At 50.6% G+C, this 15,177-nt stretch overlaps 1 protein-coding gene across 1 annotated transcript; it reads right to left on the bottom strand.

Annotated features, from left to right (window-relative positions):
- Positions 1-1,573: 1,573 nt before the first annotated feature.
- On the bottom strand, positions 1,574-10,251 carry SRM (spermidine synthase). Its single transcript, XM_050931825.1, has 8 exons — positions 10,073-10,251; positions 9,326-9,446; positions 8,851-8,943; positions 7,478-7,631; positions 5,449-5,532; positions 4,682-4,827; positions 3,438-3,560; positions 1,574-2,573 (listed from the first exon to the last, which is right to left on the bottom strand). The coding sequence occupies exons 1-8, from the start codon at positions 10,219-10,221 to the stop codon at positions 2,556-2,558; spliced, it is 888 nt and encodes a 295-aa protein (XP_050787782.1). The 5' UTR covers positions 10,222-10,251; the 3' UTR covers positions 1,574-2,555.
- Between the last annotated feature and the right edge of the window lie 4,926 nt (positions 10,252-15,177).

The following is a 15,177-nucleotide window of genomic DNA, read 5'->3' on the forward strand; positions in this document are numbered from 1 at the left end:
CAGACCCCATAGCCCTAGGCTTAGCAGGTACAAAACATCTTTATAGCTCTCCCTTCCCCCAAACCTTATCCATTCCCTTTTAGTGATCGTCTCCCCAGCCTCCCCCTGGAGGCTTTGACACAGGATTACTTCTTCCCTCACTCACCCATCATGCTGCTTTCGTACTCATGACTGCTGCCCTCCTAGAGAGACTGGGCCCAAAGTGCTTTGGTAGCCTTACTGAGACACCACGAGGGAAGAGAATGACCCACCTGCACCAGGGATGCAAAGATGGCTTTGGGCCAAAATCAATCCAGAATGCCAGGGGCCTGATTTCCCACTAGCAACTCCATTTCCACCAAGAGAACTACAGGCAGCAAAGTGCACAGAACTGTGGTCAGCTGCCCCAGGGAAGGAAGGGATGAGTTGGGATCAGCTCCTGTGCACTATCTTGGGGCGGGGGATGGGGAGGGAGGAAAGGGGGTCAAACCAGAGTGTAAGGCACTAGGGCGACCCCTAGGGGATAAGAAAAGGTTCTGTTCTGGGGACCGCCCTAAGACACAACAGCTGAGGTGGGAAGAACGTGTATATAGGGCAACAGGACAAACTCTTTGGAGGGGTAGATGAAACAAGGCCCGGGGCCCTAAGCGAAGGGAAGGACACAAAGTTGTCACACCCACTTAAACAAGCTAGTTCAAGCCCAGACACCAGGGTGAAATCTGGCCAGCCTGCCCGACAGGCTCCACTTCTGCACTGGAGCATTGCTTTGCAATGCCTCAGGCCAGCGAAGGAGCTGTGCTGATGGGAATCTGAGGAGTGGGGCTGCATGCTGAGGCAATAGCTAGAGATAAAGCAGAAGGGGAGACTCCAGCAGAGGAGGCAGACGTGACAGACAGTCGCTGGCTACATGAGCTGCAGGCACTGTTGGGCAGCGGCTGTGACACAGCCTAGTCCCAACAGGAGCAAAACATTGCTCCTCTACCGTGACAGAGCCCGCAGGGAACGCTCTTCCTTGGCAGCGCAAGCCCTTTGATTTGGGTTCTCGAGACATCCCCTAGTGGGCATTCAGGGTTTGTACAACTAGAGCCCACTGCAGGACTGAAGAGCAGTCAGCCTTAGGGACCAGTAGCGGTTTTGCAGAGGACGATAAGAAGAAATGATGTCTAGCTGGGAGGAGTCAGCGATTAAGCCATGCTTGCCGGGAGATGGGGCTTCCTTAGTTTGACAAGTAAGCAGGGGGGAGCAGCCAGGAGCCTCTTGTTTGGACTAGAGAGTAGCTGAGGCCAAGGGGTGCTGACTTGTGCAGCGCACATGGGATAGCAGGGGGGCTAGAGCTCTTCGTGGGTGGAGGCTGCAATGCAGAGCATGCACCAGGTCACAGTTTACAATATATGCCTTTTATATGTCCTGCAGGGCAGGGGGAGGAGGCGGAAGAGGAGGAGGAGGAACCAGGATGACTGGATGGTGCCCCGAGACCCTTCAGTAAGAGGCAATAGGATGAACACCCCTCCCTATCAAGGAAATGCACCGACTCTAGCTTGGGAGTGACAGCTGCAGGGGGCTGCACTGAGAGAGGATACCAACAGCCCAGAGGCAGCATGGAGTTCTTTTAATGAGTAATGGAGAGATGGAGTCTGAGACTCAGGACCCAGTACATACTGAGAACAAATTATACATCCATTGATCATGGGAGCAAGAATACAAATCATGATACGCCTCCCACAGGCCAGCCAATACCGGGCCTGAGTGTTCTACTTACGGCTAAAAGGCAGAGGCCTTCAGGAGAGACTAGCTCCCCTGACATCCATCCTCGCTGCTATCCACCAGGCAACAGGCGGATATAAAGCACCGCCCTCTGCATTGGGGAACATGCCTTGGAACCGATCCGAAAGCAAGGATTAAAAAAACAGGAGTCACCCTGTTAGTGCCCCAGCACTTTGTTTCCAACCAATTTAAAAACAAAACAACACACCAAACTACTAGACTTTGCTGCCAGGCAATGAGCTGGCCCTGTAACACTGCTGCTCCAGTGAGACTAGAGACTTATTGTGAATGGCAACAGAGGATATGAATTGTGACCTCTCCAAGGAAACAGTGGAGCTGGGGTTCAGGCCTGTTACCAGTTACAACAGCTCAGCAGCAGGGAGCTCTCTGGGGAGGAGAACAGGCTACCTCCCTGCACACTATTCCCTTCCCTGTGTTTAAGGCCGAGTTAATGAACCTTCTGGACACGTCCCAAGTTCCAGAAGATTGATACGCAGACATATGTCAGTTATAAATACACCAAGGGAGCTGGGGCCAGGAGGAGGGGGGGAGAAAAGGAAGAAAGGAGAAAGATATCTTACATTCCCAATACTGGAAAAAACAGTTTTGACCCCAAGCAACAAGGGGCTTGGAGAGTCTCATCTGGCTTATGCCCTGCCATCTTTAAAGCGGTATCAGACGGAATGTTGGCTGGCAAAGGGTCAAATCCCCAGCCAGGAGGAAGAGTTGGCAGCCTGCTGAGAGAGTCCCCATGCTGCAGCGCTGAAGATCTCAGGGTCCAACTCATGGGGGAAAAGCAGCTTCTCAGGCTCTCACACATCACTCAAGGCCTGGAGACACCCAAAAGAGAGGAATTCTGTTAATTGTCTAGAGAAATGACAAACCTGCTTACACAGGGGCTGGGAAGTGTATTTCTGGGCATGCACTGACAATGCCACTAGCTTGGGCAATTCCTCTAGCACGCTGAGCAGGTCTCCTTTCTGCTGCTGCACCCTTCACAGCCGTGGCTGAGGCCTGACTGGAACAGGGATGGTTCGAAGGGGGTGATGTAAAACATGGACAAATCCTTCAGCAATGCACAATGAACTCCACGCCCACTGTATACCGTCACCACTGCCATTCTCTAGTCCTCTGATTTGCAGCAGGATCCACAGCCCATGCCTGCATTACCCAGGCCCTTTGTGGGGCTTCTCTAATGAGAACTGGTCTATTCTACTGACTCTCAGGGCCCACTGGTGGATCTAAAGCCTGTTTGGTGTTTGATTCAGGTTAGTTCTCCGTAGTAGTCTCCTCCTATACACGTGTATACTGACAAGCTGTGTGTTCTATAAGCTCCTGCGTCGCCAGGGCTATTGGCCTGCACTGGCTTCACCATGCCTCACCCAGAGCAGCTAGCACAATCTCCATGCTGATAGCTCTGCAGACCTTACAATCCCACACCAACTCCCACGCTCCCTGGAATTAATCAGGGACAGTCCTTGGCTCAAGGTCAAGGGTCCCATAAGCTGGATCTCAGCATTCCCTGCCCAAGAAGGAGCCTTGTACTTCTAATGAAGGCATGGCACCAACAGCAGTTACAGAACAGTGGGGCCCCCAAGTGAGAACCCTCGTTTCCAAGATCAGTGGTTCCACTCCACAGAAGGTTGGGTTCTCACCAGCCTTTGTCGGGAAAGAGGGGCTGCAGCCTCACTTACCTTCCGTGCAAACTCAGGCAGGATGAAAGCTGCCTGATGGATGTCAGAGTTGTAGTATTTCAGGTTCATCTTTTCCACTTGCTGTTGCGAGAGCTGCTGCACGGGCAACCGAAAATTTGTCCTCTGCGAAGAACAAACATACATGCACTCGGTGTTTGCATAATCGTCTAGAGGGGTCCTGCGTCCTGGCTGCTGGGAGCAGACAGTGAGAACACACACACCAACGGGCCTTTTTTATGGCATTTTCCCACCCTGGGATCACAAGCCCTGCACAACAGCTTCTTAGGGTCTGGAGTCTGCAAACCCCGGATCACATGACTAGCCCTTATTCCCAGGCTGAAGTCAGTGAGATTAACTTGCACAACCAGGGACTGTTTGCATGAGCCCTGTGCCAACCAAAGCTTTCATGCCGTGACTGAGTGCCTGAAGATCAAACCCCTCAACTCAGGGCAGAATCCGCATCTGTATTCAGTGCAGCAGGGACTACACTGAAAGAGCCCTGGCAGAGAAATGCAGCTGGCATTCTGACCCAGCAGGAGAGCCCAGCCGTGCGCTGCGACAGGCCTGAAAGGGGGAGAGTCGGGGGACAGGAGGCCATATGCAGAGCCTTTCACTGCAGAGCACTGCTCCAAATCCAGTCCAGTTATTAACAGCCAGTGACTGTTTGGGGCCCTGCATGCAATGAGTTTGGTGGGTCTCAACCCGGTTCCCAGTGGATAGCCACTCACATCTCAGAAACAGAACCGCAAGAGGCTGTTGAAACTGTCTCCCTCATTCCTTGGCGTGGCCCCCAGGGTCAGGGCTGGGGCTCTTTGATGGGGAGCCTGCACTGCTGCTGAGCCTCCTCAGTGGGAACCACACCCTGCCTCTCACACATGTGCACAGCAGGCATCAGGACATATGGTTACAGTAGCCAGCAAGTTCTGTCCCAATGACACATGGGCTAGGCAAGCAGGACCGTGGCTTCTAGACCCTGACTAGCAATGGCCGAGCACAGCACGGACCCAGAGGGGGCCCTGGTTCCTGGGAAGATGGGTCTAGGTGCCACATGTAGATCCTTCTGAGTTAGCCTCTGTGCTGTGCCCCTGGCTGACTGCACAAGAGCGGGCTTCCTGGCCTTTCAGAAACTAAGTAGTGGCTGATGCTGCTAACTGAGCCAAGCCTGTTCCATGTCCTCCTCCTCCATCCCCAGCGCCCCTACAGGCTGCAGGGAGAGGGTAGCTGCTGGGACACCCAACACTCACTGGGTTCTTACTGCACAGCATGAAGCCGATCTGCCCGCTGGGATACGTAGGGATGGTGCAGTAAGCGTATTCCACCACAGGGAACAGAGACTTGCAAAACTGACGCATCTCCTTAATGAGATCCAGGTGCAGCCACTGGCATTCACCTGTGCAGGTAACAGGGACAGAAAGGTTAGAATAGACAATGCCACCTTTAGCACTCTGAGCAGAGAGGTTTCAGGTTAAGGCTGGTTTTAAATCCGAAGACTAAGGCCTGGTCTACACCTAAGTCTTACCGGCACAGCTACATCGGGATGGGCTGGGATTTTTAACACTGAGATAGCTTTGCTGGTAAAGGCCCTAGTGTAGACGCAGTGTGAAGATTACTGGAAATGCACAGGAAGACTAAGGCCAGACTCAGACAGCTCTGGGAAGTGAGATTTTTGAACAGTAGATATACCACGGATCCCAAGTTTGGCTTTTTTCTGCCTCGGATATTTGTGCCTGGGGATTACAACATTACAGGAGATACACAGCAGCAGGCACACGGGGAGAAGATCCTCAGACCCACATTACCTGTTTGTTATAACCCTCTGTTACAATAGGACTCTGGTATTCCCAGCCTCACCTACCTGAACTTCCCTATTTACATAGTTACCTTCAACTCTAGCCTGGGACTTGGGACACCTGGGCTCAATTCCCTGCTTCATCAGACTTCCTGTGACCTTGGGCAAGTCACTTCGCCTCTCTGTGCCTCAGTTGCCCAACTGTACCCTGTCTGGTCTCACCTTGGCAGCAGAGAATCCCATCCTCTCGCAGAGCCGTCTTCATCAGCTGGTAGTAAGATTCTTTGAACAAGCTCTCCGCGGGACCTGGGGGGAGGATGTCACAGAGATGGCTCAGAATCCATGAAAATCCCTGTGTGCATCTAGGGCATGGCTTCGCCAGGCTCTGGAAGAGACCAGAGCTTTGCTCCACCTAGGGGTCTAGATACTCAGATCTGATACTAGGTGAATTCAATTGTCTTAGAAAAGAAGGTTCTGAATCACTTTTTAATGAATTGTAAACAACGACTAGAGGTGATCTGGGACTGTGCAGTCTGCGGTGTTTGGATCTGGGGTTCCAGTTTGCCCCACCTCCAGCACAGCAGAGCCACCCCAATTTTCTCTTTGGTAATCAGCAAACATAATACAAATCTCCTGATCTCACCCCAATGCTCGGCAGATTAAAGGGAAGAAGATAACATCAGCAAAGGGCACTGGGGTTAGGCTAGTTTGTCTATCAAGATCAGACAGTAGTAGCTGAAGGAACCTCCTGCTATGGGAATCAGGAGAGCAGAATATCCCCTGAGGCATGTATTCTCCACCTCTCTACCCCCGCTCAAAAGCATGGTAGTGTTGCAAACGGGAGCAGAAAACAATTAAATGGTAAAACCTGAGGCAGCATTATATACTCAGTCGAAGAGAGGAAAGGTGGTTGAGGACCTAGGGTGCCAGCTTGGGACCCAGGTTCAATTCTGCCATGAACTCTCCATGTGCCTTCAGCAAGTCACCCTGGGGCCAGATTTTTAGAATGATTTAGGTGCCTAATTCCCATTGATTTCCAGGGCAGCTAGATGCCCAAATACTTTTAAAAATCTGGCCCTTCGTGACTGCGTCTTGGTTACGCATCTGTAAAACGGGGACAGGATCATTTCCCTGCCTCCCACGGTTGTTGGGCAGCTAATACATTAAAGACCATGCAGCTCTCAGCTACTATGGTAATGGGGCCAGTGAGTATATAAAGAAGGTAGCCAGCTCCCTTCGCGCCTCGCCACCCCCTCGAGAAGCTGACAGCAGCTCACTACAGGTAGAAAGACTGAACTCTTACATCACTATAGCTGTCTCCGAGGAGCATGACAAATCCACACTCCTGAGAGATGTGGCTATTCCAACGTAACCCCGGTGCACTCTCTTTTGGGTTCTTTCTGATGGAAGAACTCTTTCATCGAGTTGGCTACCACCTCTTGGGGAGGTGGATTACCTATACTGACAGGAGAACCCCTCCTGGTGGCGTAGATAGTGTCTACACGACAGACCGATGTTGATGCGAGGCAGCTTACGTCATTCTCACTAGGGAAGCATCTACATTAAAATTTTGCTCCCTCCGATGTAACTTCCCCGCTCTGCCGACTTGACTCCACCTCCATAAGAGTCAACATCAACGGAGTTAGGCCGACACAAGGAGTGAAGGTGGACACGCAAAGGTGATTTAATGACTGCAGTGGCTAGATGCTGACGTAACTTAGGTTAATACAATTTTGTCGTGTAGACATGTCCTTAAATGGCTACAGACGTGCAGCTGCATCTGTAGCAGTTTACATGTAGACACAGGCTGAGTAGGCAGACACGGGCTGGCAATTAGAAGTTCTTTTCAGACTCCAGGATCAACTAGTTATTAGAAGTGGTAATTAGAGCCCCTCGCAGGACTGGGGCACAGAGCCACGAAAAAGGAAGCAAGAGAGCTGGCTGGCGGCCTTGCTCCTAGTTGGCAGAGAAACAATTTTCAGATGCAGTTTCAACCCCCATTGCTCAAGGGGCCAAAGAGACAAGGAAGAAGTAGTTCCAGCAGCTCCATGATTTGCATCTGGAGCCCCACCCAGATCACTCCCCATCAAAGGAACTGAAGTGAAAGGGAGGGAGAAGATTCTCTCTTTATTCTTCAAAAGAGCCCTGGCCAGCTGTGCACTGCCTCAGTGAGGTGTTTAGAATGGAGAGGATGGGAGGGGAGAGCGTGGATGGGACCAACCCCACTCTCCCCTCTCCTTTGGGCTCTCACCCATGGGGTCGGAGGAGTCTGTGATAATCACATCAAAGGCTTCTTGGTTCTGTTTCATGAACTCAAAGCCGTCCCCAACGTGCAGGGTCAGCTTGGGGCTGGAATAGCCCACCGCCATCCCCGGGAGGTACTTCTTCGATACCAGGATCACATCCTGTAACAGACAGCACAAGCAGGTCAGTACACAGAGCGCCATGCAGCCAAGCTGATCAATGTCTGAGTCATTTCCTTCTACACCCTCAGCTCAGACCCACCTCACCAGCCATTCCAGAGCAGTCTATTTCCAGCATCTTAAGCTAAAACACAAGGCTCATCCCTTTGCTATGGCCCCTGAGTTCAGCAACACTCTTGGACAATAAATGCCAAACCCAAAGAGCTCTCAATTTCCAAAGGTGCCTGGAAGAACTGAAAGAACTGGGGAGACCATCTGCAGAGGCAGATCCCAACCAACATGGTGATTTTCTTTTAAACCCTGAAAATTGCCAATGTGGTTTTCAATGAAAGATATCCCCATCCCTGCCCTCAGCCTTCCTCTCTCTTTGCAAACTTCCTTGTCCAGGTGAGGAGAACACCTTGTCCCTAGTAGAGGGGCACTTTCTTCTGGATGAGAAATCACGGTGTATCCCCTAAACACTAAAATCCTTACGGCTTGCAGAGATGTGAGAAGAACTAGTGTCAGCTGTTCTGAGCCACTCTTTGTGCTCAATGGTTGCCACAGCCCTATTCACGTCAAGGCACACGCAACCAGCAGCATTGCCTGATTTAGTAGAGAGGTTAGGAATGGACTCTGGGGTTAGTTCTCATTCCTCACACAGCTCCTATTTCCCAGCACAATGGCGAGCGTTTCTGAAACTAACACCAGTATGAACTGACCAGTGGAGGAAGGATAGACCCACCTACCAGCAGAAGGCCCTGTAGGAAGAGACCCAGTTCCTGCATTCAGCAGTAGAACACCAACTCAGCAATGACCTAACAGAGGGACAAGGTCCCTTCGTTGGAGGATGCATGCTGTCCCCATCAGGGGAAGAAAAGAGGCCCTTCCCAAAGCCAGAAGAACGTCTTTTCTCTGGAGCTCAGCCTTCAGATCATGCACCTGGACTGGATTAGCCCCAGTTGTGCATGTGGAAGAGGCTACGGGAAACAATCAGGCTGCTGCTACGAGGCTGCAGAGATAAGGCGGTCGCTGCCATGCCAACATGGCAAGGAATGAAAGCGTTGTCTGTAGGGTCAGTAGCAGCGGATGAAGTAGCAGCACTAAGCTGATATTTTGAAGCAGCTCTCCCATTTACCTTGAGCTGCTCTTCCACTCACCCTGCAACCTCACAGCCCACTGAAACCAAGGACACAGCAGCCTCACCTCCTGCAGTACGTACCTCATCAATTTCACACTGCACCACAGAATCCACGGATGGGTGCTTGACCACTTCTCTTAACACTCCCCCATCGCCACCACCAATAATTAGCACCTGAGACAGGAGAGAGGCCAACAACAGAAGAGAGTCAGCTTGGTCCGGCCAAGCTGGAAGGGTCATAGCAAAATCTGGATCAAGAAAGTTAGCCCTGCAAATCCAGTCAGGAGACTTCCACAGCTTTGCCACGGACACAGTCCCCTCCTGTAAGGCAGGGATATTAGTATCTCCCAAGCTCTAAGGCCTGCTTGCGAGGTGCTCTGCAAGCCCGAGGTGAAAGCGCTACCCAAGTGTAGCGTGCTGGATTTGCATGGATAGACTACATACTTGGTGTCTGGGTTCAATATGTCAAAATGCAAATTAGGTCAATTGTCATGTAAGCACAACTCCGAAAACCGTAGGCACAAGTGACCCGGCCATCAGCCAAGAGGCCACGTACCTTGCGGGGATTTGGGTGGCTGCAGAGAGGTAGGTTGGCAATCATCTCCTGGTAGGAGAACTCATCTCTCTCGGTGCACTGGATCACCCCATCCAGCACCAGCACGTTGCCGTAGGTCTTACTGCGAAGACAAAAGAAATAAGGGTCCTCAGGGCACTGCCCTCCACGAAGAGGCTTGCGGCACCAGGTCTCGCTCTGCTGGGCAGGCCCCACTCTGGTGCCTGGGAAAGGTATCAAGAATCACCCCCTCCCGGGGCGCATACGGCCTCAGGGCTGTGAGCCACCTGCCAGCACCCAGGACTGGACCTCAGCCAGGCATCCCGGGAGCAGTGCGGGGAAGCCGGCCACGGCCCACCCTGCTCAGGCACCGAGCGGGGGCCAAGCTACCCGGTGGGCCCCAGGACCGCTGATCCCTCCGGCGGAGAGGAAGCGGAGCCGGGTCCCCGAGGGGCAGCGGCTGTTGCACTGCGGTGACAGCCGGTAGGGCCCTGCCCCGCCACCTCACCGCCCCGCCCCCGGATCCGGATCCCGTCCCGGGAGCGCCAGCCCCGGCCCCGCTGCCCACGGGTGGGAGAGTTGATGGGAAGGTGAGTCACCCCCTCCAGCTCATCCCCAGCTGGCCCCTGTCCCAGCCCGGCCCGCTCCACTCCGCGGCCCCGGCCCAGCCCGCTCCGCTCCCGGCCCCGGCCCCTGCCCCTGCCCCTGCCCCTGCCCCTGCCCCTGCCCAGCCCGCTCCGCTCCCGGCACCTCCGGAAGACCAGGATCTCCTGGTAGCGCGAGCGCTGCTGGTGCAGCAGCTCCTCCACCTGCAGGGACAGCGCCTGGCCGGGCCACAGGCTGCAGGTCTCCCGGAACCAGCCCTCGCGGATGGCCCCGGCCGCCGCCCCGGGCTCCATCCCGCCCGGGCCCCACAGGCCGCGCCAGCCACAGCCGCGCGGGCACCTGCCGCCAGCACACCGCCGCCTCCTCCTCACCCTAACTTGATAGCGCCAGGGGGGCGGGCACCGTTTGGCCCGACAGTAGCCAATCGGAACCAAGCGCCCGCCCCGTCCGTGACATTGAGGTTGCTATTGGTTCGCTGTCTCAGCGCTCAGCCTCTATTGGCGGCTCTAGCGACTGTATCTTGCGGTACAGCGCATTCAGCTAGCAGGTTAGTGTGGCCGGCTCCATGGGGGCCACGTGGGGGGTTAAGGATAGGAAAGAGACCCTGACCCTGCACTGCAGGAGATGGGGGAGGGGATGGGGAAGGCCAACCCCCCCGCCGTGTGTGTATCGGGGGAAAGCGACCCCCCCTCAGGGTGTGTGTGTGTGAAGTGATTCCCCCCCCCCCGCTGGGTGTGTGGGGAAGCGACCCCCCCTCAGTGTGTGTGTGTGAAGTGATTCCCCCCCCCGCTGGGTGTGTGGGGAAGCGATCCCCTTGTGTGTGTGTGTGTGTGTGTGTGTGTGAAGTGATTTCCCTCCTCTCCCCCTCCGGGTGTGTGGGGAAGCGATCCCCCCCTCAGGGTGTGTGTGTGTGTGTGTGAAGTGATTCCTCCCCCGCTGGGTGTGTGGGGAAGCGACCCTCCCTCAGTGTGTGTGTGAAGTGATCCCCCCCTGCTGGGTGCGTGGGAAGCAACTCCCCCTCAGCATGTGTGTGTGTGTGTGTGTGTGGGGAAGCAACCCTCCCGCAGGGTGTGTGTGAAGTGATTCCCCCCCCCCAGCATGTGTGTGTGAAGTGATTCCCCCCCCCCCCCCGCTGGATGCATGGGAAGCAACCCCCCCTCACGGTGTGTGTGTGTGAAGTGATCCCCACCCCCGCTGGGTGTGTGGGAAAGCAACCCCCCGCTGGGTGTGTGTGAAGTGATTCCCCCCCCAACCACTGGGTGTGTGGGGAAGTGACGCCCCTGAGTGTGTGTGTGTGTGATCTCTCTGCCCCACTGGGTGTGTGGGGGCACAGTGGATGTGGAATTGCCGCCAGCTACGTGTGTGGGGGGAGGTTGACCGCGCTGGGTGGACAGATGTGTGATACTCCCATCTCACTCTAGGGCTGTGGCTAGTGGGTGGGGTAGATGGGGATGTGACCTAGTCTGCTTTATGTGCAACTAGGGGGCAGTTGGGCTTGTGACAGATGGGCCAATGGGGTGTATGCGCCTCTGGGGATGGGGGTGTATTACTGCTCCCTGCTGAAAAAGAAACTGAAGATTTGAACATGTGACCTCCTTTCCCCCAGCTAGCAAAGTAAAGGTAGAAAGCCAGGGTTGATTTAATCTTTTCTCCCTGCACGTTAGGGGAGCTCCTTGGAGCAGAGTTCATATCCCCTTTCTGTTTTCTAATTCAAACAAAATAGTAATAAGTGAGGAGGGAAAAAAGACATGAGGCCAGGGAAAGGACATATGGATAGTAGCTCCCTGGATGATGTCCCTCTTGAATGAGAGGAATTGCAAGTCATTTGTATTCCATTTTTATTGATTTTTAGCACTATATACCAAACGTGTAAAATATTCACAAATACTGTCAAACTTGTACACAGAGATATTAACATTTAGGTGTACAACAGAAATATCAGTGAGTGAGTCTCGGGTGGTTGCATTAGTGAAGATGAGATTCATACAAAGTGAGAGCTGATAAAATCCTATCCCTGCACAACTTTGCATAGTCTGTACGTGGCGTGGTACAGATATACTATTTTAGGAATGTTGTGGTTTTAAAAAGATTAGTGGGACATTTTCTTTCTCCTAGTATCTGTGAAAGAAGGCACCTGGTTCCACAGGAGTGCATTGATGTAGCAGGCAGGAGGAAAAAATATAACTCCCTTTCCAATGAACTTTTCTAGACCTAAAATGTCATGATTTTAAAAGCCGGAATCTCTTGGCAAGAATAGAAGCTTTTACTAGATTCCACTGGGAATAAGCATTCTCCCTTTCCTAATGGTGTAGAGTTCCTGTTGTAGCCCTGCAGGATACTGGAAAAGAGTGGAACTTAAACCTAAGACACAGTTTTAGATTTGGAGAAGTTACTGCTTGCTCAGGCCTGACTATTGCTCACCTTTGGTTACTGGCCTTTCAGAGGCATAGGGATGTATTACTTAAGAGTCAAGATGAAATGAAGTATGTTACATCTTCAGAAGAATGGTTAAATAACATCAGTTGCAAAAGTGAGTATAACCCACTCTATATTCCCCGATTAGAGCCATACGATGAAGATGAAAGCTCCACAATCCAAGTTGGATACTTAAATAGGTAGTCTGTAGGTGTTCTGTTCATATCCACTAAACACATCACTGATCTCTCTACCTTCTCTGAGGCATGGGTGGAAATAGGACTTGAACTACAATACTGCTGATTAAAATATTTAACTAACTGCAAGGCAAGAATAACTCCAAGATGTTTAACATCCTGCTACATGGTTAGTTTGAGATCTCAGGGCACAGTCAGTTCAACTGTACAATCCACACTCTAGGATTAAAATTGATATCGAAAGAGTTTTTGATGTATACATGATATCCAGAATGCCTCCCTTACAAATACTTTAAAATAGAGGACTCAGTTTGGCAACTGTTACTTACACTGAGTAGTACTTATTCCTGTGAGCAGTCGTATTAAAAAAAAAAAAAAGTCTACTCCTGTAAGTGCTATTCAATGTGAGAAGGATTGCAGAGTCAGATTCTTTAATCAAGAATACTGTACCTGAGGGCAAAACCACTAAGGGACAATGCAAACACCCACTTCCATACAATAATATTTACAGTTACTGGTGTATGTTTATTTTCTAGTTCTTTCTGTAAAGCAATTAGATATGATTGTAAATTAATTTACTAAAATAATTCAATATGAAAAATGATGGACATATTACAGATCTGAGGTGCAGAATTATCCAAGGGCCAACCCCAGGTACATTAAAGGATGTCTGTTCTCTTTACAAAAGTACCAAGTAACTTCTAAGCAGCCAAGCATTTACACTTTGATATTAGTCCATTACTGTACTAAAATAATTAGTAATTAACATATGGATTAAGATACTAATAACCGACAAGTGATTTTGGGTGTCTATCTACACACATCTGAAAGGGGGCTGAGTTTCAGAAAGTGCTCAGCACCTACCCTCTGAAAATTGGGTCTGTGAAGGTGTGAACCCCAAGAACTGATGCAACCCAAAAATCACTGGTCACTTCTGAAAAATCTTAGCTGGATTTTTAAAAAACAAACAATTAGATGCTATGGGAGTGTATTATTGTGCCTGGGGATACATCCAGACACATGGCACATATTTTCAGGAGCAGACCTTAGTATAATTCTTAGGAAAAAAACCCACAAGACGGTATCAAAAATGATTTTTAAGCAAAAAAGAAAAAAAAAAGAGTTTCTTGGCTGTTAGTAGAAAAAGATATCCCAGCAACATAAAAGTGTAGCATGAGGACTGCATCTGAATTATAGCTATCATCTCACTTAGGTGGATAAGACATGCATAAATGTGCCAGTCATATTCATTAAGAGCATTTTAAAAACCTATGACAAACCTCAATTCAAACAATGGGGAAAAAAAAAAAATCAAGATGAAGATTAAGCCCAACCTTTGAAAATGTTACATTGCACATACTTCTAAAATGAGGAAAAGGTGCCTATAGAAGCCAGAAGATTATTTAATCCCCATAGCCAATAGGTCTTTCAATAGATTCACTGATACATCCATTAAAAAAAGTAGCAGAGGTGGCAAAGCTGAAAGGGAATTGCAATTGGCAGCAAATGTGGAGTGGGCTGTGGAATGGCACATGTTCACAAAGAAAACTGCTGTTCAATTGCACCCCTTCAAAGACATGCAGGTATAATATTCAGCCGTGCAAACAGCTTTCATGAGCAGGAACGGACCCAGCTCTGCCACTCTTCAGATGTAATTTGCCTGACACTATTCATGGAAAAACTCCTAAATGAACAAAACCCACCATGCATGTCACTAATTTTTTTGTGAAATAAAGTTCTCAGATTGGAAGCATCCAAAAACAGAAAAGACCTTTTTGCATTCGCTCACCTGCTGCTTGTCACCAGGCTTAGATTAACACTTGAGATTAGGCTCAAACAGGAGGATTAAAAAACAGAGCAGCATTATGCAGTGATGCAGGTTTGAGAAAAAAAAGGACAAGGACAATAGGAAAGGCAGCAGCTCCCAGGGGTCAGAGCAGACAACCAGGAGTCCAGAGTTCTAGTATCTGCTCTGCCACTAACTCAGTGTATGACTCTGCCAACTCACGTCAATTTGGTGCTTCTTCAGCTGTAAAATGGGGATACTGCTTACCTGCCTCACGGGAGCATTAACAAGCCTTCATTTGTCGACACGTGGAACAAGCTTTGAGATTCTTAGACATTAAAGTACAGAGTAGCACAGGAGTGAGCAATGTCAAAGAGATCCCATCAGTCGTCTCCACTTGTGTTTTAACCTTCAACCTATTTGCATGGCTTTCAGTCCCTGTGTTCATTTCTGTAACAGTCAAGCAAAGCAGTAACTGTTGGGTTTCATTCAATTCAGAAGTACCTGCGCTCTTCCCTTCTAAGCACTGAAATTATTACTGCTTGGGGACAAATGCATTTTCTACATTACTGTGGCTTGCAGTAAAACAGGCAGTTTGGCGTCATAGGGACAGCCTGGCTCTAGTTCCTTTGCTGTTATATTTGTATAGGATTTGTTCCCCTATATCTAGTTCAAGTCACAAATATTTGCACATTTGCTGAATCTCTTGATTATTTCTGTGCTGGCTTTGGCAATACGAACCAGGTTAATCCCACATCCAACTGACATGTCGAATTCTGCTCTTCCAGACAGCGGAAGGTGGCAACAGGTTCAAGCCCGACACCAAATACATTTTCCAACCACTTCTGAAA

Source organism: Gopherus flavomarginatus, chromosome 21 (assembly GCF_025201925.1).
Source record: "Gopherus flavomarginatus isolate rGopFla2 chromosome 21, rGopFla2.mat.asm, whole genome shotgun sequence".
In the NCBI taxonomy this organism is placed as follows: domain Eukaryota; kingdom Metazoa; phylum Chordata; order Testudines; family Testudinidae; genus Gopherus; species Gopherus flavomarginatus.